This window comes from Coturnix japonica, chromosome Z (assembly GCF_001577835.2).
Source record: "Coturnix japonica isolate 7356 chromosome Z, Coturnix japonica 2.1, whole genome shotgun sequence".
NCBI classification, from domain to species: domain Eukaryota; kingdom Metazoa; phylum Chordata; class Aves; order Galliformes; family Phasianidae; genus Coturnix; species Coturnix japonica.
The window spans coordinates 66,602,975-66,628,837 of NC_029547.1; the positions used below are offsets into that span (position 1 = coordinate 66,602,975).

General features: G+C 39.8%; 1 protein-coding gene across 1 annotated transcript in view; it reads left to right on the plus strand.

Annotated features, from left to right (window-relative positions):
• Window positions 1-25,863, plus strand: part of PRDM6 (PR/SET domain 6) — a 72,326-nt gene that overhangs the window by 43,365 nt on the left and 3,098 nt on the right. The window contains exons 4-7 of the mRNA XM_032441390.1: window positions 5,891-6,018; window positions 9,549-9,673; window positions 12,312-12,654; window positions 20,857-21,033. Of these exons, the coding sequence (XP_032297281.1) occupies window positions 5,891-6,018; window positions 9,549-9,673; window positions 12,312-12,654; window positions 20,857-21,033 (773 nt within the window). The remainder of the gene's footprint in view (window positions 1-5,890; window positions 6,019-9,548; window positions 9,674-12,311; window positions 12,655-20,856; window positions 21,034-25,863) is intronic.

Consider the following 25,863-nt stretch of genomic DNA (forward strand, 5'->3'; position numbering starts at 1 on the left):
AGTATGTCATTTACAAAGTACTGCAGTCTTTGAGATAGGATCTTCATAAAGGATGTGATTATATGATGTTATTATTATCTATCAACATCAGTGTTTCTTTTCAGTTGGGCTGTGCTTGGAGAATGTTCCATGCATCACTGATTGCTTCTGTTTTTCATTATATTTCTTATTTTCTTTTATACAGAGAGACTAAGAGCTGTTCTTAAAACATTTGCTAAATGGCCTGACCAGGTCAGCAAGCTAATGAATGAAAGGAGAAAGATGTGATTGCTAAAGGCACAAAGACATAGCTTTCTCATTCAGTGTGTAACGGCGAGAAGATGCTTATTCAGAATGGGCCTCCTCTGAATCAGATGCTCAGCTCCTAATATTCAAAATATTTAAAGTCTGAAAGCATTCATTATTTAAACAGCTGTTATAATCAAACATGAATGCAGTTGCAGTTTGATTTCCTGCCTAAACCGCGCTTCTTAACTGTAATCTATTCAGGAAATTTTGTTAGTTGTCTCCTATTTTTCAGTCCCCTCAACCAAAGCTCTCATGAACTTTTCCAGTTTTTTAGATAATGAGATCCTCTGACAGTGTGTTGATTCCAACGGGAGCTGGGCACTGATATACTACACAGAATCCAACCTAAACAACTAAGTTATCAAGTCATGCACATAATTCAGTTTGTTTCCAGTTTGACATGATTAGAAATGCTAGCAAATAAATAATGTTTATGTGCCATAATGAAGACTGGAGCCCATTGGCATTTTGCTCAACAGTCGCTGCCTTAGCAAACCAAATTACTGCACACTTACATGTGCTAATCTCAGAGCTTCTCAGAAAAGTGACTGCCGTTTTGTCTCCTTTGCAACACAATTATCCTTCTTTGTCATTTTTAAGTTGGCTGTATAGCTCTTGTCTACCAGCAGTATGACTGAAAGCTCTCTCCCAAGATATTACACTGTGAATGTCCTGAACTTTTCTTACAGCAGTACTCTATGCCTGGGGATGAATAAAACACTGAAAAGCAAACTAAAAACATAACAAAACAATAAAGTCCAACCAAACAAATAGCGCCACACTGCCACCAGTAAGAAGAGCAACAAAGATAAATGGCTGTGACCTTTAAAGGAAACAGAACTAGCCCAAAAACGACCATGTAGGCAAAGAAATAGGCCTCATTGCCTATAGCTTCGCCTTTCCAGAAGTCTAAGTGACTGATGGACAGAGAAACACGGTTTGAGTGGCTGATCTTTTATAGGCCCTAGGAAGGAGTCTGCGCACCACGGACATCGTCCTGTTGGTGGTTCTGACAAATGGTCGTATGGAGGGCTGCTCGGCTCCTATGAAGTGGAAGTTATGTACCCACACTTATCAAAGATTGTGCTTTTTGATATTTTTAAACTCTTTTTGGTATGCAGTTACCTGTAGAGGATATAGTTATTATCAAAAACAAAGGCTCACCGTGTTGTGTTTCACACAATGCAGAGATCGCCGTGTTCAGATGTCCAGACTAGTAAGAAATCTTCACTTTTGCTGTGGTTTTGTAGGCTCATGCATTGTTATAGACGGAATAAAACCTGGGTGGATGCTACCATCTCTGACATATCAGACTGGTTCATCACAACCATCTTCTCTGTTCCCAGTAGTCTGGAGTACACCTGTGGATTTTATCTCTAAATCTGGTGAATTATTAACGATAGGGAACATGCTTTAGTGTGGGGATGGACTCAACGATCTCCAGTGATTCTGTAGTTCTGTATGTACCCACCATAAGTGTGCCTTGTGGTCCTCACTCCTCCCACTGAAGTCAAAGGTAAAACTTACTGTGGGAGAAAAGCTAACGCTGAGTGATTGGAAAATCCTGTGATCATATGCGTTTGATGTCGATAAGAATAGTAGTGATGAGCAAAAAGCAGGATGGCCTAGTAATGGTAAAAACTAATCCTTGCATGTTTTGTGGTTTCTTCACATCTCTTTTGATGTCTTGCAACGTTAAAAAAAAATAATAATTCAGAGAGTTAATTTTAGAATAAAAAACTGTATACAAAAAGAAACTTCACTTTCAGGACTAGCCTGCCTGCGAGGAAAACGAGAGGTCAATTAAGCTGTATGCTAACACCTTTTTTTATTTGACTAAATGGAAAAATAAAATGCAGGCAGAATTTCAAAAGACACAATCCTTCACCAAGCCATGGAAAGAGAACAAAGGAAAGCAAAAGATAGAGAGGAACAAACTGCAATGAACTGACCACTTTTCCTCTCCCTGTCTCTTCTGTGAAATTGTTTTAAATTGCTTCACAGCTTGGCTTTCTCTGTGGCTGTGTGATTACATCCAGGCTCTGTTACCCTGAAATTCTGTGACATCTATACCAGCAAGTGGTACAACAGTCTTTAGTGCTGGAATCATATTTGTCCCCATCTGTCCAAGCCAGGCAAGAGGCAAAACTACTACCTCAGTATTGATCTGAGATTTCTCAGAGTGTTGTGGATTATCCATTATACAACTTAAATCGTACATGGTCCAGCCTTGACTTGGTATGTTGCCAGTGTGACAGATGTTCCAGCGAGTGCTGTTTATTTTACCTAATAATAGCTGTTCATAGTTTTTAGAGCATTAATTATGTGAGATGCCACATGCTTTAGAAATGTTGTTATTATTGTCATTATATACCACTGTCTATACTGGCACCGTATCTTTCGGTATCTACATCCTCCAGCTTATCAATAATCAATCCAATAAGTAATAAATCCAAGCTGTTCACACGGAATTCATTGGTGCATAAAAACAGAAGACAAAACTGACCAGTGCCAGTGCACTGGCATCCTAATTGCTTTTTCCCTACTCCACACAGTTGGCACCTTGGAACAGCAGTGGAGTAGTATAAAGAGAAAAAGAAGGGGAGAAAAAAAAGAAAAAAATGGTCGCTTTCTTGGAAAATGAAGCTTTTTTTTTTTATTATTCTGAAATTTTGGAATAATTGTATGTTTTGCATTCTGAGTCTTTTGATACATAACGTGTTAGAAACCTACTAATAATCAGTGAGCCTACTAAGAAGTAAATTAGTTAGATGGGAATTGCTAAGGAAGAGCAGCAGGCACGTCACACAGAGTGCAGCCTTTTTTGGTCAGATTTTAGTCGCCGCCAGTAGGTTCAGACCTGGAACAAGCCATACACAAAATATCTTAATGTGTTGAAGCTTTTCAAGCACAAGCAAAACCAACCAAGTATCTCCATGAATACTCATAAGAAAACAAAGTCGAGTAATTACCTGTGGTCAGAAGAGGGGAGAGATCCAGTAGACAGTATAGGTAGCATTTGCAGGATTAATCAGAGCAGGAAAATGCAGTAAATAATTTTTTTTCCCCATAATTCAGAGCAATGACTATTGTGAGATACATATATTCACCACAGGGATTTGGGGAAACGATATTTTGTTTTGCCTGTCCTGCAATGCATTAAAAATTATAAGAGTAGGTTGATGTAGTGAACTGGTGAAGGAGTCAAAGATTTTCATTAAATTTGTCTCATTGTGGTGTTTTGATGTTGTTCTTGTTGTTTTTATTGTTTTCTTATTAGCCGCTGTGAATGTTTAAATACATACAGATGTGTAGTGCAGAAGCAGGAGAGTGTGTCCATCCATATGGTTTGCTATAAGTCCATGTTCAAAACTTATTCTTGCAGGCTTACTTTAACTCTGTTACAGCAAGCCATTGTTTGCTCGCTCATAGTGACTTCTTCACGTGCATATATAGCGTTTGCCAGATGTAGAAAAATATATGCATGATAGTAATACAAATAATAACCATAGCAATTAAGTTTTACCATATCCAAATTAGACAGACAGACACAATCTAGTGCTGCTATTTTCCTTTCAATCATAAGGTGCCTGCATTATAGCTGGATTTTCATTCCTGTAACAACAGTACTAAGAGTGCTGCAGGTCGGAGTTTGTAAACAGTCAGAATTAAACTATACATTTTTACTTTCAATGTCAGTGATATGTCCTAGGAAAGGACAAAGCATGGTGTCACTGCTGCAAGAGCACTTGCAAGAATAAAGCATTTAAAAGCAGTTTTGCTTGGTATTTAGATGAAGAGATACTCAGCAGTATTTGTAGCGCCTTCTGCCTCTTTCTCACAACCTTCACAGTTGATTCATGGTAATGGAAAAGGTGATTACACCTCCCAGCCACGGAAAGCACGGAAAGCACCATGTAAATGAATAGACAGTAAACACTGTGCAGAGACTGTTTGGGTAGATATTGCCAAAATGGTTGCATCCAAACACTTAATCATTGGGTTTTTTTTGTGGTTTTTTTTTTCCTTTTCATCCTCTGTGATGGTTGATTTCCTGCGTAACTTTTCAACTTCCATTACAGAATTTTATTGCTTAGCATACTTTCCTCATATAATCAGGGAGGTTTAGCATGTTTACATAAGAATAGGTCCCTGCTGGTAACCAACAAGCTACCACGTATTTTAAAAAATGAACCAAATCACTAATTTTGGAGTGTTTGTTTCCCTCTGGGGATTCCTTCTGTTTTCCCTAATTTTGTCCCATTGCTCAGCATCTTTCTTATCTGTAAACTTTATTTCCCCATCTCTCATGCCTTAGCAATATATAAGTCACTTCCGAGTACTTTAGATCCCTTTTAGTCAAGAGAAAAAGCAAGCTAGATTCCTGAACTGGAAATTCTCACGTGGGGAAATAAGATTTTGTATTCTGGTTGCAGTATATGTCTTTGTGTGCACTGCAGGAAAATCACATCTAATATATCAGAAACATTGAGCACATTCACATGATTTCTGAGAGATGTCTCTTGACGCTGAAATAGAAATGCAGGATTGTTCATTTGCTTCCTCTACAGGTGTTCAATTCAGGGCAATAAATACGCTTCATCTTTAATTTGCAGATTAGCAAATATAGAGATAGCTGAAGTTAGGCTCATGGAATTTCAAAAGGAAAAGTTTGGAGGCATGGAATTATTAAATGAAATGGCATCTGTGGAGAAGCAAAAGATGAGGTTTGCTTTGGATAAACACCTAATTGCTCAGGTGCAACTTTGAATGCTAACAAAGTAAGAGGTAAAAAGCTTGTGAGACCCTGCGCGTAGGGAGCAGCACTTCCTAGATTTAATTTTTAATGAAGTCGGAAGGGCAGCTGTGCATGGAATATGTATCTTCACATTTCAGCTCCTCCAGAGCAGCCTTAATCTTTGAGTTCAGAGGGAGCAACCAGCGCAGAGTGGAGAGATTTAACTGTCTCTTTAAAACATTACCCTAAGTGACTCTCACATCCTTGGCAGGGGAATCACAGTTAGAAAAACTTTGATTCCCTTTGGGCTGATTTGCATTGACTCCAGAGAGCTCCTAAAGGTGTCCTCAACTCTTTTTCCTTCCAGTCTCCTTTGTTTTTGTCTGATTATTCCTACACCTCCCTTATGTGCCACGTGAGGTTACTGAAGTACGTGTTCTTGCTGCAACTGAGATGCAAAGGAAGGAATGCTTGTTTGGGGATTACTACTGCCCCTTGCTCAGATGTTCCAACCATTTAAATGCAGGCTTTACATCCAGATTTTCTTGTTTATCTGGCAGTTCATTATTTAAGGCCAGCCTGTCAAAATAGGTTAAATATTCTTTGGGAAACATGGTCACATCTTTGAGACACCACAAACATGTTTAATACAAAAAGATTGGCTTGATAAAAGAAACATGATAAACTTGCATCTCCTAAAATACTTTTCTGCTGTTCCATGTAGATTTCTAAAAGCATCAGTATGCAATGACAAATCTCAAGGCAATAAATTCCTGGAAAAGGCACAGAGAGAAACCAGCAAAGCAGTGAAAATGATTGCTGATGATTTGTTCTAACTACTTGACCTTGTGACCTCTTCCCCAGATATATGACCAAGATGGGACATTGCAGCACTTTATTGATGGTGGAGAACCCAGTAAGTCAAGCTGGATGAGGTACATCCGATGTGCGAGGCACTGCGGGGAACAGAACTTAACAGTGGTTCAGTACAGGTAAAGCATGTTCCAGTTTACTCAGTGCAACAAAAGAAAGTCCTTAGTTAAAAATCAGATTGCAAGTAGTCACCAGTACTGCTTCTTTTGATTGCAAAGACGATGGCAGGGCTTTTGTGAATGTGTTCTTCCCCAGGCCAATAAAATAAAGGAAAGCTGCAGAGTGTGGTGAAGAGGGGTCCAACTTTGGTTGCCAGGAGCTGAAACCATCACAGTGCACACATCAGACTGTTGCTCCTGGGTGCCTTGCGTGTGCCAATAGCTCACTGCAGTTCAATAGGGAAGGGCTAAAGGAAATAACCCCAGTCAAAGTGAGGTTGTGCACACAGGGCTGATACCTGGTGTGCACCTGCAGTGCTTGGGCCTGTTCTGTCAATGGCTAGAGAGGGTCAACGTGTGGAGAAAATGTGAAGAAATGATTTCACATCTTTATGCTCACAAACAGACCCCGAAAACCTAGACAATGTGTTGCATAAATACATGATCTCAGCTATAAACAAAGCTCTTGCCTCAGAATCAGAAGCAACTGCTTGGCCTTGTTAAATAAGATAGGAAGCACATCAAAGAGCGGCCTGTGTTTGCCAGCCACAGCGAGCAATCCTGATTTTGGCTAGTTATTTTAGAGAGTGGAGTTTCTTTTCCTTAGGAGGAATCTTAAACTTATTTAAAGAATCTTTAAAATTAAAAATAAAACGTACAAAAAGCAAGCTAAAATTAAACATATATAAAGGTTGATTTTTTCCCATAGCGTTCCAATTTAACAGCGGTAAAATTTTTCAATTGCATTCTCTGCTTTTTTATTCTCTGGCCAGTTGACTAAATAACTATGCAATTAAAAAAAATAACAGTCCTACTTAAACATGACAAGCATTTCATGAGACTCTTAAATATCTGATATCTATAGTTAGAATCCTCTCAGATTTTAAATAAACACAGAAGGCAGCGAATAAAGATGGCTATGATGAAAGAATGTTTTTGTAGGTATCTTGTGAACCATTTCTCAGTGTGGTGGTGTGTGTGTGCACACATGTATGTGTACAAAGACATAAAAATGTGCGTATGTATGTATATATAAATGACAAACCTAAATGAAACATGAACATGAGAAAGTCGTTCCACATCTGTCAATATTAAGTGGATTTTACAACTCTCCTTTCATGATGGAGTTTTTTTACTTAGAGTTCCCTCTGTTGATCTGTTTTTGATTACTTCAGATCTTTATAAAATGAACTACAAAAACACAATTTAAAAAACTGGCATCCATCACCAGTGACTGCATCCAAGTGTAAGAAAATAGAAAAGTTGGACACTGAAAAACCAGCCTAATTTTTATTGTACATGGACATCCTCCTCACAGAAAGTCAGCTGGTTTAAATTCGTTCTGTTATGATTTGTAATATCTAAATGGAATTTTCTTCAAAGTGCTCTTGATTGATTGACCCTTAGCTGAACGTTTTGTTTTTATTTTGAGGCTGACAATAATGTTTGTTGGCATGTGTTCTGCTTCAACTGCGTTGGGACGCCATGAAGCTATCTTTATGAGTCATCCAACCACAATACTAAATACATGTCAGCAAAGGAAATATTATCCGAAAAGGGAAAAATCCCTTTGATGTACTTCAGCATGCAGAGATTTCTGCGAGTTTTGGAAGCTCTGCACGCTTGTAAGGAACGGTGTACGCTTACACTTTTTTTTTCCGGCCTACTCCGTGCCTCGCAGACCACCCATTGCTCAAAAACAGTTCTGCTCTTTCAGCAGCAAAGTGTGTCATTTGGTTTTTAGCACATTCATTTGCTGGGCTGCTGTGTTTATGTTAAGGGAAGCCAAACTGAGAGATGAAATGTTACAAGGGTGAAGTACAAAGTAGACTCAATTTTTCTCAAGTTAGGAGATGCTGGTAATTTATAGCGCGGCTCCAATTTTCATTTTTATGTAACAGTGGAAAGAATTAACGATATGTGCGGCACCAAGCAGGAGGAGAGGGGAGAAGAAGAGAGGAGGAGGAGGAGGAGGGAAGGAGAGGGAGAGACACAAAAGGGAGAGTTTTTGTCAGATATTCATAGAACGGCAAGAAAACCATTCTGCTTAGCTAGCAGTGCCCTCCTGAGACAGGGTGGCAGTAAGCGAGGAAAATAACAAGATAAATGAAATTTTTGCAGCTGCTGGTAAAATATTGAGAATCTGCACTTTTTTATTGATCTTTATGATCCTGTTGCCAAGAGCCACTTTGCGGTGACAAAATATGTTGACAAGTGCATATCTCACTGCCATGAAAAATGTGGTAAAGGATTCTCCTTATGTCTGCAGTGTTATACAAGGAACAAATTGCATTGCTACAGCCAATTCTTTACAGAAAGTCTGAATTTAAGGCCTACCAACCCTAAACACTTTTATCTTCAACTTCAGGACAACGTTTGTAGCAATTCTTCACTGAGAAAACTGGTTGAGGCCTAACATTTCTTTTTTTTTTTTTTTCCTCTTTTTTTTTCTTTTTGTGGTTTATAGATGTTTTTCTGCCTTACATAAGCTGTTATAAAAAATGGTCATTTCTTAGTACTTTGACTGTATCATTTTGGTATGTAATCCTTCAGCCAGAGTGGAGTGTTCTCCTTGTATATATCGAATTTCTATCCATCCCACGTGAGGGTGTTTTAGTGTTCCATGTGAAGCCCTGGGGAAAAGGCATTACAAACTGATAACGTTTTTATTTCATCTTGTGCCTGATGCTAATCTTACACAGCTTTAGTCCCTATGTAAATTTTTTAGCAGTAGAATTGTCACTCAAGCTATTTATAACAGCACAAGATTAGGATAATGCTCCAGTTTTTTATGCTACAAACTCTTCTTTTTTTATTTTTTCTTTTTTTTTCCCCTTATATTTGGTCTAGTAATATCCGCAGTCTTCCCACAGAATGAGGCCAAAATGTTTATGGTAACACTAATTCATACTTACTGCAGGATCTTCTGCGTCTTCCTCCCATTCCATACAGAGGAAGATTTCTGTGGCTGTACATTCAGATTTACTCCGTTTATGGAATTCCCTAAGCTGAAGTCTGTTTTACTCAATAATCCAAGACCTCTCTTTTTGGTGGTATATATTGCTGTAACAAGAGAACACATAGCACCATATCAAACTTCTTGCTAAAAGAAGATTTATTCAGATGAAAAGCATTGCCATTTATTTACCCTGAAAATACATCAACTTTGGCATAGATAGAAAATGCAAAGCTATTTCCAGGGCCTAGCTCACAGAACTTTGCGCACCCAGACCAGGATGTTGCATTTCTAAAATCACTTTGAAACAAGGTTGTAAAAAAGCGATTTGTTAACCTCTCCTACGGGCACTGAACCAAGTCCTTCATTTACAACAGATTCAGTTTTAAAATAATTGGCAAGAAGTTCATTTAGTTATCTGAAGAAACGGTTCAAAACAGTGGGATTCTACTGTAATGCCACATATTACAAGAGTATTCTCTTCTTAACTTAGGCATCTTTCTTTTTTTTTCTTTCTCTTTTTTCTGTTGTTTAGGTCAAATATATTCTACCGGGCCTGTGTAGATATTCCTCGTGGCACAGAGCTGTTGGTGTGGTACAATGACAGCTACACATCTTTCTTTGGAATCCCTCTCCAGTGCATTGCACAAGATGAAAATTGTAAGTGTGTTCTGTATTTCTACATGCACAATCCAGAATCCATGTTTCGTATCTAATCAGTTATATTCCTGGAGTATTTTAAGACACATTAAAACAAAGCGACTATGTGTTCAGTAGCGATGATGTACACAAAATAAAAACCTCAAAACTGGTACACTGGTATACTTAAGCTGTTCAGCATCATGATATGATTATCCAGATTATCTGAGGGGTTTGTGCAGGTATTTGTAGATTTCCCACTATGACAGCCCCTGATAATTTGATAGTGTGTGAAACTGTTTTGTAGGTGATTCACCACTACTTTATTCTTCACTGATTTGCTTGACCCTCTCCATCTGTCATCAGGTCTATCACAAGAGACTGCCTAGCCAGAATAATAAAGCGCTGCAGGTTCATCAGCCCTCTATTAGTGATTCTCTTCATTCTACAACACTGACTGTGTTGAGAAAAGCTTTGTTTGAGAGACTGTAGATATGAGTTCCTTCTGGTAAAATGGTAAAAGCACAGTACCAGTTAAGTTTAAGTAACCTGAAATGACAGCGAGCTTCCATTCCAACTTGACCATCTCTATTTCTGATCATTCTTCTACCCCTTCTGAATACTTAATTTTTATTTCATTAGGAATCATCCCAAATTTGTTTGTAACACAGACCAATTGCAATCTACAGCTGGATTCCTTGGTCTGTAACAGATAAGGTGATCCTAGCACATCCTCCAGTTTGACTGTTCATGTGTTGATCTTGCTTAGAGGTTGCCTCAAAACCTCTGTTCCATTTTGACACCCATATGTGTCTAAATGGTGGGAGAAACTAATAATATGGATGCTTGGTTGGCTTTGATCTGGACTCACTCCATGGCTGCCCATATATAATCAATTATATGCATAATGTATTTTTGCCAACAAGTGCTTGTATACTTAAACAACTCTTCTAAAATGAACTCACATCTTCTAGCAACTTAAGTACTGAACCACAGAGCAATAAAACAGTAAGATAGCAGGGATTAAACTGTCAAAAATAAACATCCTGTTTCATATTGAGTTTTCAAATCTGTTGGGCTTGAGAAGAGTTTAAAAGAAATTAAATTACTGGCAGTAATGTTTGCTGATAAAACTCACGCTCTGCAGTGTACAGTATGGAAATATTATCTTTTCTTTCATGAGCTGAAGCTTACAACACTTTTATTTAAAAAGCAAAGCATTATGGTTAAAATATATAAATATTGTCACTTGCTATTTTGCTGTGAGAGAAGTTTGAGTTTCATCTTCAGAGTGACTGACAAGATGAAATTCATAGAGCCAGATGTAGCATTAAGTGCTGCTTAAACCCTCTGCAGAGATATGAAAGAAGTCCTCAACTTCAGCAAATAAAATATTAGGCTTATTGTTATTGAGAAAAGATAGCAAACAATAACTCTTTAAAGTAACTAGCATCACATGAGTCACTACCACTACATTAGTTTGCATTACAGCTGTACTGCCTATTAAATAATGTTGACTGCTTCCAACTCACAAATATAATTTAAATCTCATATTTGCTCTTGGAAATCTATTGTAATAACCCACTTAAGCAAATCTGCAGTTTCTAATCACCTGTTAATTAAGTAATTTGTACCTGTGTAGACATGTATAAACACATTCTGAGTGCAACTAAATATGTGAAAACATGCATAGTCATAAGTATACATTTTTAATTTTAAGATGGCCATTAAACTATCGTGTCATGAAGCTGAGCACACAAAGATTGGAAAGCATGGCCTGAGCAATGCCTCTTTTTGCCCTGAGGTGCAGTCTCCCATTAACTGACTCCATTTTGTCCATAAGACCCTTGTTTCATTCGCTGCATGATCTAGATGGTACTCAGGGAACGTGGCAGCTGATCAGCTTTCTTATACTCATTAACTCCTGCCTTCCTTATCACGTTATGTCCAAATTCAATGTTAAGTCACTTGTTTGTGAGCGTAGTGTACTGCATTCACAGCTCCAGTATCTGAACACCTCACAAGCCATAGTTAATTCCTATTCTATAGAGGCAAAATCAATGCACAAAGATACCTTTACATATACTTTGCATTGTCTCATGGTAGCCTAGCTGCTATTAGTATTAATTAGACAGGTCATGGTGAAGCACTGGCTTTATGTTGTACGACAATTTGTGAGATGTGATAGTAACATCCTTTGTGGCTGCTTGCTGAGACAGAAAAGGATCTATCAGTGTAGCAGGTAACCAAACCCCGTTTTTATCTCAAGGAACATCTAAGTTTTTTCCTCATGCTTTCAAGATTCACAGTTGTCTGTGATATAGCAATTATGTGTGCTGAATGCAACACGTAGAGTCAGGGCATCACAAGTGCAGTTTCAGATGACAATCCCCTTTGTGTAATAAATGTCTATCACACTCAGGTTTCTCTGAGTACTTTCAGTCTCAGACACCTCTTTGCATGAGCTCTCATCCCAATGGCCCAGAATCAGCATCATCTGCTCAGCTCGCTGTCTCATTCAAGCCCTTCCTTTTATTTTTCGTTGTTAAAGTCAGTGTTTAATATATTGGATATTGGTATGTTTTGGTGTCTCCTAAGACTGTTTAAGTTTTAAAAAGGCATAAAAAGGATCTTATTTACTTTTCTTGTTTTCTCCCAGTGAATGTCCCTTCGACTGTAATGGAGGCCATGTCCAGACAAGACACCCTACAGCCATTTAATAAAAGTAGCAAACTATCCCCCGCCACTCCACAGCGATCCGTAGTATTTCCACAGACTCCGTGTAGCAGAAATTTTTCTCTCCTGGATAAATCTGGGTCCATCGAGTCAGGATTTAACCAGATCAGTGTCAAAAACCAACGAGTTCTTGCAAGCCCAACTTCAACGAGCCAACTAAATTCTGAGTTCAGTGACTGGCATCTTTGGAAATGTGGGCAATGCTTTAAGACTTTCACCCAGCGGATCCTCTTACAGATGCATGTGTGTACGCAGAACCCCGACAGGTAAAACCCAGGCTCTCTTTATTTCTGTCTCTACCGATAGCCAGATCCACTGCTTTATTCTTTTATCACGCTGTTATCGTTTCCAAAACCGAACCATTATTAGGAGGAGCTTGTACAACATAATTCACCTGCAGCTCTGTGAAGTAAGCTGATAAAAACCGCTGCCTGACTTCACTATTTGTAAAAACATTTGGTGTGTAAATGTACAGATAAAAGGAAATAGCTTAGGATATAATCTCTTTTTTTTTTTTCCAGAATGGCTTGGTACGTCTATTGGAGGCAGCAAAATAGAAGGAAAATTTATGAATATCATAGAAGGAAAAATGAGGTCAAGATAATTAAAAGTCTCTCTGTCTTCCAAAGATAATCTAACTTGCTGCTCAGTGGCTGTCACAGTCATTTCAGGGTTCACCTATAGTGTGCAATGTGTATGAACTTAATTAAGTACTAAGAGGTAATGAATTGGAATTTTTTGCTTAGTACTATTTTTCTTCAGAGCATGCAAACCATAAATTGTGCAAAGCTGTCAAAAGGAAATACCTAGTCTACTAGTGATGTGGAGGAAAACAGATGCCACTTATTCAATAAACTAATATCCACACAGAAGAAAAATGTTGACTAGATACCTCAGAGTCAAAGTTGGTTTGAAAGTTTGTCAATACAGAATTTTATGGCCGTGAACTGAGGATGAAATTTAGCTGAACAAGTGAATTAAAATTTCAGGTACTCTGACCGGTGGCACAGTAAATATAATGGAACCATTATTTATGAATCAAAGCTGGTTTATTTGACAATTTTGATAGCTGGCGGGACAAAAGACAAAAATCAAATTAATTCAATAAATAAGGCTGCCCAGGGTTTGTCTCTTCTTCAGCTGCAAAAGGTTTTGAACAGAAGTTATTCCAAGAACAGCATTTAATTGTGAATTGCATTTAAACAAAACACTGTAGAAATAGCTGCGAGTCTCTGTGTATATATGCTTGTCTCTGTCTCTTTGTGTACTTGGCTATCTATTTACGTGTACACATGGGCTTGTCTGAAACTGTGATTATAGAGGTACTGGCACATAAGTCCGGTTTTCCAGGATGACACTTTGCACATGAAAAATTATATTCCGTGCAAATCTTCATAGAATTTGAAGAGTCAATATTGTCGTGGCTGCAGCAACATTCCAGCATTTTCTTATTGAGGTGTTTTCTGAAGGTCATGCTGGTCTTCACAGAGATAGGTGCCACACTGAGGGGCAGGGCTGCAGGACAGAATGGTCAGTTTAATGCCCCAGTGTAGAACGTAGGTCCTAGTTTTGTAGACTTCTATGATGTTTTCAGTATTAAAACACCATAAACACACTACAGAGCGTAAGGTGCTGCATCACATCCAGAAAGGGGTATGTTGTGTAGTTCCCACACATGCTGTCTCAGCAATTTGTCGAGCTACATGTGAAGACTAGACTCCATTCTCTCTTTCACTTGAACCCGCATTTCCCTTGACAAAGTACCAAGCTGCAGGTAATAAAACGTGAAGGGTCTCTTCTAATGGAGCAATCTGAGGGTCAGTTAAATCTTCACTTTTCCAGTGAGAACGCCTGAAGATAAGTCAGCCTTACAATTAGCACTGTCATCTTGGAGGTGAGAGGTTTAGCTTTGTTATTCTGTTTTCTTTTAATTACTTTGGTAGTTTACTGTCTTTCTATCTTGCCGCTGGAGTGCGTATTTAGATTCCATATGTAATGCAGAACACATTTACCCAGTAAGTACAAGGCACTGTTTCCTCAGAATACCCTAAAACATACAAGGCAAATAATCTAGATCTGGCAGTAAGGTGGTTGCTTCTCTCCCATAGCAACAAAGAGGGAAGGGTGATAAAGGAAAAGAGGATTTGAGGAGGTTTGGGGTGTAGTGGAGAGCAGATGGTAAGTGAATGCAGTGTCAGAAGTGTTGAAAAGTATAAACTTGCAGGAAGATTTGGATCTTAATACCTAAGGACACATTCTCAACATTCATGCTAGCTGCTTCTTTGGCTTCCCATTCTCAGTAGAATTTTGTATATGGTCTTTTACAGAGAGATCTGAACCTAGCAGAGGGTGTGAGACAAACTTAGGATCAACCTGTTGCACAAATACAGTCACTGTGAATCTGAGTGGATCTGTTCAAGCTCATTGCATTTGCCGTACCAGAGTAATGGTTAGTGCAGATCCCAGCTGTCCCAGGATCTGGTTTCTCATATTCCTACTTATCAGAGGCTGAATTTACATCCCAGGTAGCTTATTGTCGCTGAGCAGGTGCTGTCAGATCAGCTACTCAGTGTCAGGGGAAGAGCTGTCCTTTGTTTCTGAAGTGTACGACATTTCTATAGATGAAAAGCTTCTGAAGGGCAATACAAGATTTAGTAGAGTCAAGAAAATAAGGCATGATTTGTGAAGGCATACCTGCCTGCCAGCCTGCTGGATGCAGCTCTCTGGCTGGTATTTCCTCCCCAATATCTGCAGCGCCGCTCCTGCTGATAAACAGCTCCCCATTTATTGTCAGCAATTTGTGAGCACACCAGCCACTCTGTCTTTGATATGACTGAAGCAGCAGGGGCTGTCTTCTATAGGAAATGGCCTTAGACTATCTGTTCTGGCTCTGTGTTTGTTTTTCAACAATGCTGATTACCTACAACGTGAGGTACAGGGAAAACTTCTTTGAATTTCAACAGGAGTTCTGATTCATGGGCAGAAATTTGAGGATAGTGGGATATCTGAGGTTTGAGAACTACAAAGAAACCACACCAAAACCAGCTAAATTCACCCAACTTTAAAGCTGCTCAGATTCAGAAGACATCTGAATGGGAGCAGAGAAGTGGGCAGACATGAAAAGCCCCAGATATACTTCTTTCTTTTAGGAAGTGGAGGGAAAAAAATAAGCAGGGTCCTGTTTGAGACATAAGTGATGGGATAAACTTTTTAAAAGAGATGAACCCAAAATAAGTGGTGTTTTCAAGGTCATCGGTGTTTGTTATTTTTAGAATTGCAATTTAGATTAAAATTAACTTCAGGTAATTGTTTGCTTCCATCTTCCCATTTTAGCCTGTTAAATGATTTTGGCTTCTTCTTGGAAGCTAATAGTAAATAGAGGTAGAGGGGATGTGGGAGATGAAAAACCCATCTGAATTCTGGGGCATTTTGTGCTTTAAGTGCTGCCCAGGCAGACGTACTCTGAGCAACTGTTCCATAAAGCAGGAGGCACAAACAGGAGAAATCCTCAGGTTTCTGTTTATTTATGTGTTCCCAGGAGCTGCCATGTGGCACTGTCTCTCATGCAACTTGTGCATTTCTGTGATGTTTGTTCTTCTTGATTGTCAAGGTAATTTGAGGGAAAATCTCTATATAACACTGTTTGTGATAAATTGGGAATGTCGTCAGGCCCACTCCATTCCTGTTTATTCAAAAGATCCTTTTAAAAGTTCATTTTTGGTGTTACACCTGAAAACTAAATCGTGAGGGTTTTGTTTTTACTACAGGTGCTTGATGTTTTAAATAACCAACTTGAAAGGTCTTTTTCTCTATGACCGTGGCCCAGACCGTTCTGTTTTTATCCTTTTCTTTATAGGTTCCATGTCTTTGACCTTGATGCTCGCCCCACGTCCACCAATTAATTTAAACATCTCCTGAAACAGACAAACAAAAAGTAAATGTGATCAAGAGTTGTCTATTTCTGTTTATAGTGTGGCTATGGAATATTGCTCAATTAAAGTAAACATCATGCTGAAGTTAATGCTTGTTCTTGCATAATCTTTTCACAAAGGTTCACAAACTCCCAGTACTTGTAGTTAATAATAACAAAGCGTGTACCCAGCAGCACCTCTCCCTGACAGCTTCAAAAGTCGGACAACACTCGCTTGCTCTGACTTTCTGGTTGTGTTAGCTCTTCCGCAAACATCTGCAGAGGCAGCCTGAGGATCCCCGCAGGGCTCGGCTCCTCCATACGTGCTGACGCGGTGCATGAAGTGCTCAGGGCTGTGGCCTTGCTGCGTTAGCAGAACGCTGCACCAGCAGAGGATGCAGAGCTGGACCTGGAATTACTGAGTGTTAGATGCCGCTCACAGTCCCGCTGGTTCTGGGTATGCTGCAGTCTGCAGTGCTCTCAGACTCCGCTTTGTTCGCCAGCCTCTGAAGTCAGCTTGCTAGAAGATCTCCCTCCGAAACGCCTTTTCACAAGGAAAACTGCATCCTAGCTCCTCTGACTGCAGCTGTGCACTCCGCTGCTGTTACTGCATGATGTAGAGATGGATGGATTCTGGTTGTGAAAACAGAGCTTGCAGCCTTTCATCACGCACTGCTTTCACTTCCATCCGTGTGCGCTGCAGGCAGACGGGCTTGCTGTGCCACCACGACGCCCAGACAGGAGCTGTTTCCCTCTCCTTAGCCCTCCGCAATGAGAAAAGTAGTTTCAACTCCGTGTCAGTCTCTCAGTTTGTGTTTTCTGGGGTTTTAAGATGACAGCAAAGTGCTAGTTTGTCTCCACGATGTGACAGCGTTTCAGTGATCGAATTATTGGCATTCAGGCATTCAGTATCACAATGAATTAATCTCTTAAATATTGCACTGGCATCCCGAGTAACCTCTGACAATAGCGAGTCTGGTTATGAAGAGGCCTCACTGGAAAGCAGTTCATTGCAAGGGAAAGAATCTGAAAATTTGGTGGAAAGTAATTATAGTGTTTTTGAAGATCATCGTAGTTCAGCACATCTCTGATGTATGATTTAGTGTGTATGTTGATGTTGGCTGGATGCACTGAGGTCTTGGGGCTGGATAGTGCATTGTTCCAGTGGAGGAGCAATAAAAGGCAATAGTTGGAGGGAGGTGTGGCTCTTGCTGAATCCAATTGGAATCAATCTGAATCTAGAGCTGTCTGTTAGCAGTTAGTCCAGGTGCAAAAGACACAGGTTTTTCTGTGGTTCCCTCCTGACATGTCACAAAGCACAAGCTTTGGTGGTGTTCAGTGAAACTCATAGAGCCGCATGGATTTTATACTGGTCCTATACAAGATGTAATTTCCCCTTGATAATTTAAGATCTAAGAGCATATGGCAAAATTGCTGTCAGCACTTTCTGAATGGAGAAGCAAAAACTGCTCCTGACTGACATGGTTTTGAAAATGTAACTTGAGAGCCTTGGAAACTGTTCCATTGTGGGTATCCCCCCCTAGTTTCACTTTCGTGTGCCATCCTGTAGTCAGGAACTGTAAGATTATGCTCTCCAGAAAATGCTGATTGATGCTACACGGCAGTAAAGCTGCATAACTGATTGATGGCCCGTGGGGTCAATGACAAGTGTAATTTTTCTAACATGAGAGGTTGCTTCTAGGTAAGTAGAAATCCTGCCTTTAAGCTCAGACAGGAAGACAGAGAACTAGGGAAATGTGTAGGTATGTGATTAATGAAAAAACATTAGAACTGCTTTTGATGGCTGTCAGCACATCAGTTCTATCAGCACATCTCTGTACACCAGCTCAGCTGTCCTAAAACATCCTTAATGTTCTTAAAAATACTAGATGAGAAGATTTTGATCAGGCTTGAGCTACATCCACGAGGTACAAAAAGAGACAGATGAAAAGATCCAAAGCTGCACTGTTCCTGATAATGATAGTTGAATGGTTTTGTAGGAAAAAAAAGCATTTCTTCAGGTACAGCAGCTCCATCAAAATGATGGCTTTCACACCTGCAAATGGCTGTACGCAGCTACCTGCAGTTAGGTAGATATGCAGGCTTTTGCACACAAAGTGATTGACATCTATTTTGTTTGAACATTAATTGTCTGGAACATCAGTATACAGCAGGGCCGTGACACAGCTGTGCTTGTATTCGCTAGCATACCTCGGAGCTCAGGAAGGTACAATTTGTTCTCAGTAATTCCAGTGGGAAGTGGCATTTCTGGTCTGCGACCACAATCCATCTAGCAGGACATCATTGCAAAAACAGCCTATGACAATCACTGTTTTTGCTACTGTGCCCCCTCTCTTTCAGACTGCAGCCCTCTGGTGTGTAGATTAGGTCTCACCGTCTCAATTCAGTGTCCCAGCGCAGACCAAAGTGATGGCAGGAGACGTAACTGTTACATCAAAGACAGCCGCGCTCTGCCCATGTCAATGCGCTCACTGAACCGAGTGCTGCTCATGTTCAGTCCTTCGGCACCAGTTTAAGAAATAACAACAACAAAAAGTATTGATTTTTGTTTGTTTGTTTATTTATTTGTTTGTTTTCTGAGGGGGAAGAAGGGGGAGCAACAACAAAAAAAAAAAAACCCAAACCAAAACCAACAGCAACTTTTCTATTTATTGAATGCCTTATTTTGATTTTGGAAAAATACTGTTGTATGTAAAATTTATCAAAGCTGGGTGTATTGGAATCTGTTGCATACATTACATGTGGCATTTTAGGATTGTCGCGGTACTGCAGTATGTACATGGGCTTTCCTTTTAAAATGAGCTGCTTAACGTGTCGTGCATTGAGCCTGAAAAAAATAGTCACTCTGCTCACTTGGTTCTTAATCAGAATCGTGTGTGTTTGAGCTAGAGAAACGTATCCCCCCAAAGAGGAGGATAACTTATCTAACAGCTCTTCTGCCACAATATGGACAAACGAAACAAATACAGACCATAATAGGTGAACTTTTGCACATCTCTTTGCCTTGTACATCAGCCAATGAAACTGGTTCCGAGTTCATAATGTGCACTCATAGCCTTTATAAGCAAGAAGCTTGTTCTGAGACAGCATAGGGGGTAAAAAGATTTCTCTTGGTATCATAATGTTCCATGGTAACTGGTTGGGAATTCTGGCTATTTATGTAAGAAGGTACGGTGTGAGTTTTCATGGTATGAAATTAATCACATTGACTGGATAAAAAAAAAGAAGAAAAAAAAGAAAGAAAGAAAGAAAGAAAGAAAGAAAGAAAGAAAGAAAGAAAGAAAGAAAGAAAGAAAGAAAGAAAGAAAGAAAGAAAGAAAGAAAGAAANAAAGAAAGAAAGAAAGAAAGAAAGAAAGAAAGAAAGAAAGAAAGAAAGAAAGAAAGAAAGAAAGAAAGAAAGAAAGAAAGAAAGAAAAAGAGATTAATTGGTTTTATATTGTGTTGTATCATTTCTTGTGGTAGCTGTTAAAAATAGGTAACCAGAGGCTAATAGATGTTAATGGTCCCTTTCACTGTTAAAAAATCAATGTTTCTTGGATAGTGCATATCTTCACATGTTCTTTTTTCTTAGAAGTTCCTGATGTGCATATTTCCAAACAAATCAGTTTGCATTCAGAAATCATCTTTGTTTTGCTAGCGCTTGAAATGTCATGTCAGGTTGGATAAATACGTAAATTAACCATATTCCTGCAGAAAAAAAGACTAGACAACATGTAGCTACTCATCTTCCGCAAGAGAAAGCAGATATTCTCTACATGGCATCTGTTCCTTAAAACATGCTTTCGTATGCATCCCTGTTGTTTTCAAAGGCTGCGTTGTCCAGGTTAGGTGTCCTATCCACAGCCTTTACATATTTATTTTAGATTTGTTGGAAAGCAGTTTGGTTTTCAAATGTAGGTAGTTAAAATGGTAGGCTATTGAGTTATTGACCAATATGGAGTTATTAATCAAGCTAAAAAATTCTACTAGCAGGGCTCAGTGCTCTGAAGCACCGTAAAGTAGCGGTATTTGTGTTCAGCGATGCAGGCACCCACAATTAAGCAGCTCACTTGACAGATGAGATACTTTGCTTTACTTTGCACTGAATTGAATTGTGCGTGCTTGGTCACCATTGTCCCTTTCCCTCTAGTTTCAGTTTCTCGCCACTTAAGCATAAACATTTATTAAAGAGAAAGCAATTAAGCTGGTGTTGGCCATCAGCCCCAGAGATGCATACATCACGAGCAGTGATTTAAAACGTGGGTAAAAAATCATTCTTATCCCCCTCTCCCTCCAGTTACTAATTTTCTTAACAAAAAGCCTGGTGAACATCTGGGGACTCCGCCACTGAACTACGTAAAATATGAAAAGGGAAAAGACTTGTAATATGCTACAAAATCAGATCATGAAGGTTGGGGTTTGCGTCTACCAGGAAAGCAGAACCGCATCCACAGCTCTCACTGGAGATTATTGAGACGATGGGATGCTCCTCCACGTTGTGTTTGCTCAGTGACCATGGGATGCACTGACTGCACGGTGTATCTCTTTCCTCTGCAGGCCCTACCAGTGTGGTCACTGCTCCCAGTCCTTCTCCCAACCCTCAGAGCTGAGGAACCACGTCGTCACGCACTCCAGCGACAGACCTTTCAAGTGCGGCTACTGCGGCCGAGCCTTTGCTGGCGCTACCACGCTCAACAATCACATCCGGACGCACACTGGGGAAAAGCCCTTCAAGTGAGTACGTGAAGCCAGCAGCATGCAGCTGCCCCTCTCTAGCAGAGCTTCCCTGGAAAGCCAAGGCCAGTTAAGTCCATCTGTGATGTGACCCAAACCAGAGTTAAGCCAGGCTTGCTTTAAGGTACCTTGCATACCCAGAGCAATTTCTTATCCTCCAATGAGGGCTTGATTCTTTTAGTGACATGACGAGCTAAATCATAGCTGAAAATACAGCCAAGGCTGTAACAGGCAGTTCTGTAAGTTACTGACTTAGTGTGATGCCTGTATGAAGAGCTCACCTTCAGCTAATCTCGGTCTGGTTAAAGGGAGTGCGGGGGATGCTGGTGGTGCAATGTGCATCTCTTTGTTTGGTATTTTTCTCAGAAAAATATAAAATATTTATATAGAAAATATAGAAATATAGAAATATAGAAAATATAGAAAATATAGAAATATAGAAAATATAGAAATATAGAAATACAGAAATATAGAATTATAGAAATATAGAAAATATAACCCTGTCTTGTGGCTGAAGTTCAGTAAGATCGTAATGATCAGTTGATAGTGTCTAATTACCCAAAATATTAAGACAATAGGACCCAGTAGGACATTTCTTAATTAAGCAGACTTTGCTGATTTCTGTAGTTACTGGTTACTGAAATTAAAGCAAAGGACACAACTGCATCTCAGGAAGTTTCTCTGCTTTTACCTCCAGCAATAGTACAACTGATCCAGGTCCGTTTTACTTTCTGTTCTGCAGGACTCTGCCTTCTCACCAGGAGATGTTCTCCAAGACAGAATGCCCTTTTTCCATGTTGATGTGTGTGTCTTTTCTGAACTGACAGGCATTTTATGTTTACTGTATCTGGAACAAACCCGCTTTGTTAGAAAAAAACAGTGTATTGATATGAATTCGTAATGTGTTGATATCACTTCCTTTGAAAGCTGCCCAGTGTTCCTAGGAGGATGCTGGTGTAAGGCTGGGAGAGGGTGGATCTCCCCCTGTTCTATGAGGGCTACCTGTACTCAGCCAACTTTCCTCTCTGTCTTTGTCTTTCTTTTCCACTTTGCTTTTTTCACTTTTTCCACACTGTGCTCCAGGTCTGGTTAATGTAAGCCAGCTCGGCCACAGGGCTTGTCAGAACCCCTCATAACAAGCTCAGCAGAGATACCAATGCTTTGCCTCCATATATGGCTGAAAGAAAGCGTGTCCTCCATACATGCCTCTGCTGGGGACAAGGGGACAGAGCCAGGAGACAAATGCTGCATATCCGGGACAAAAAAAAAAGGTTTGCATACCAGAAACTTTGTCTGGTAGAGTCCTGCAGGTGGTAAAACATGGAAACTGGGGGCATCTCAGCCATGAGTCCACCAGAATTGGGCTATTGGGTGCTGAAAGCCCACAGAAGGAGAGCCAAAAACAAGTGAGAGCAATCACATTGATTTTATCTGGTTGCTGTGTAAATAGATTTTAGTAATTAATGGAAGAGGTTTCTGGGTCAAAATGGAAAATAGATTTCTTTTAATGTTAAGGTGTTACTTATGTGTAACCTTGTTGACTTCACTTAATTTTTTCCCTAACATCCTGTTTTTGTCATGTTTCCAATAGATCTAATCTTTTGCCCCATTTAGAGCTATTACTTGTCCCTGTTACTTTAGTAATTTTTCCGTTTTCCAAAAGGGGCCTTGACTGTAGTATAATTGTGGAAGAAAAGGCTTAATGTATGTCCTACAATTAACCAGCGGTCTGGGATTTGCTTCACGCTCCTTGTGCTGAAGTATTTATGCATTCTGGGCTTCACCTTCCTTTTCCTAAAGTCACAGCGTAGGGCAGCAAGAGATACAGATGCGTTGTGCAGCTGCTTTATGGTGAGCGTCAGCGGCCTTATTCAGTTCCTTTCTTTAAACTCCAGAAACAGCAGCTAAAACTGGAGCTGCCATTCTTCCTGCCCTGGTAGTCAGATAAGGGGATGCAGATGCCCTGATCCTGAAAGCTGTTCAGAAGGACAGACTTAACTTCCCTGCAGGTTTGCGGGAGGAGGGGCAGAGAATTTTTATCCAGAAAGCAATCCAGGCTCTCTGCTGGGGGAAAAACAGATAGCTGCTGCTCGTCCTGGTACCTCCCCTCTGTTTACATCCTCCTTTGAACAGGAGGGGCCCAAGGCCTGATATTATGTAAGCTTAGGGGGGGGAAAAAAAAAACACACATAAAATTCTAATAATCAGGGACAGTAAATGAGAAAATATTTCTATGCCTTGATCATACGGTTTAGGTTTTGTATGCTTGTCTGCAGTGGATTTTGAGTGCTCCGTACCTCAAAAAGTTCAGTACTTGTGGCAGTGAACACAATGCTATGAGAAAGAAGGGCTGTGTATGGAAAGTACTAAACAACCCTCATCACCAGTAAGTTGTATTAAAAATAACAGGCGCCATTTGAAACATACTGATAAATTTAATTTCGCGGGTGCAGTCTCACTGTTTCTCGTGCAGTAAGACAGCTCTGTTTGTAGGTGGCATTTGGAGAAATTACCTTGTGTACACATCAAGCAGGCAGTGCCAACCATTAAGTGTATGTTGTGTGGGCATTATTTCTAGAAAGCAAGTTTGAAATTGTGAAATTATTTTTAAATATTCCAAATTATTTCCTGCTTAAGAGGAAAACCCACCGTGGTTGGTTAAAAATCTTCAGATGTGAGAAGACACATTCTCTGTAGGTCTTAGTTAGCCCTGGATGTATGGTGGAAGGCTTTTCCATTTGCTTTTCATTATAGATAACAATGCTAAGTGAGGTTATCTGTAGCCAAAGCTTTAGCTACGCAGCCTGGACTGCAGGTCCAGTTAGAAGAGATTTTGTTTCATGTCACCACAAGCTATCAAGGCAGCCTCACCATTGTAATGTTTTTGTGTATTCTTATCTTTCTAAAGTCTCCGCTACGGCTGCTGGTCTGAGAACAAAGCCCTTTAGCTAATCAAAGGTGGGGGGAAAAGGGAATTAATTGTTGATTCTCATTTTATTAAATTCTTCTCCTCCCTATTTATTTATGAAAAATGTAAGGTTAACTAAAGAACTTGCAAAGTCAGGGCTGGGTGAGCAGGGTGTTTTCAGGAGCCAGCTGAAAATAATGAGAGGGAAGATTCTTTCAGACTGGGACAAACCAGGTGCTTTTCATCTTCCTTTTTGTGTTTGGTGTAGGATGAGGCTGTCTGCTGCGAGGCAGTATGAGACTTTGTATGTAAAATGAAGGCACGTGCATGTTGTAGGAAATGATAACACGGACCCACTTGTCACTGACACCATCTGATTGCAGGAAGAATTTAGACTGTTTCTTTTAATCCACCTTGTGCTGGTGGCTGTTTAAATAACATACAAATGTCCTCAGAAGGATTAACCGGAATTCGAGTGTCCTCTCAATTAGTAGGCAGCATTAGTGCCAACATTTGCACCTATGTTTCAGGCTTTAACAAAATTTTGGTTATGCCTAATTTGGCCATGCATGGGCTGGGTCCCCATCATTACCATAGGGGAGGTGGACTCTTTGTACGTTTAGTACAGCGGCACAGTCATCCACACCTTCCCTGCCATTTCCTGCAAGACTTTCTTCATGTCAAACCAAAGAGAGGAATATTGTAGCTTGCTATGATGTCGTACTACCTGCACCTCCGCAGGGCGAGGATCCAGACCTCCCATCACTCAGCAAGGAAACTGTTTGTCTTAGTAGACATCAAAACAGCAAAACTATCAAGTTGGAGCAGATGGCAATATCTCACACAGACCAAGTTAACCCCCAGCCTTGAAATTGATTCCAGTGCCTCTGATAGATATATATAAATGTATACAAAAATAATATAATAATTTGCAAGTTTGTCAGGCAATGGAAGGTAGTATATTTTGACACAGTAATCCAGTAACTAATCAGTTTTCTAATAAACAATCAGCAGTACACTAATGTGTCATCAGCACTTCAGGAGCTCTGGAGAGTGGACGATCTGCACATAGACGTTAATGAATACACCAAAAATCATTAAGTAATCAATACTTCTGAGTTATTTTCATTGAGCTGATAGCTCTGATACATTAAAGCTGACATTTTACATTTGTCGAGATCACAGTGCAGTTTTTAACAGTGGAACAGGCTGCTAAAAATATTCCACGAGAGACAATCAAAGAAACACAACTTAAAAAGTGCTGACATTTTAGGTTGGTGCAGCAACTTGGATGAATGTGTCTGTAATGCCTGTGCTAAATGCTCCTTTAGCAGAACTTCCTTACTAAATGTTACTAGTGTGAAGAACACCCCACAATTATGCATAATCATCAAACATCTCTATCCAGAATTTGCAATGCAAATTAAGGGGATAGTTTTTGGGGGGACTGGATACAGTAGGTTCTATTTGAAAGCAGGGACAGGGGATCCATTAGGAGTGAGTGACATCCCTCATCTAACTCCCTTGAAATTCAGTAGCTTTGTTAATGTTTTCACATTTAATTTTTTTAATGGATATTGTAGTTATCTGAAGGGAGAACAGGGTAGAGAGACTGAAGACACAACAGGCAGCAAAGAAAATGCTGGTGGTAGTTATGATTTCTCTCTCAGCGCACAGATAGTGTGCGTGTTTTCAGGTAATTAAGTAATCACTAACTCTGTATGTGCCTGTTTTAAAATGAACCCCGCTGCATAGTCAGATAAACTGCGGATCAGATAAGCAATGAGTTTTCTCTTGTTCTAACACTAAACAAGTATTGCTTTCTGATTTCTCTTCCTCAAACAGGCAATTGTGGATTTTAAATTAGCAGAAGGTGAAATTCTATTTGTCATCAATTTCTCCTAGGGGTTACAGAGCAGAAA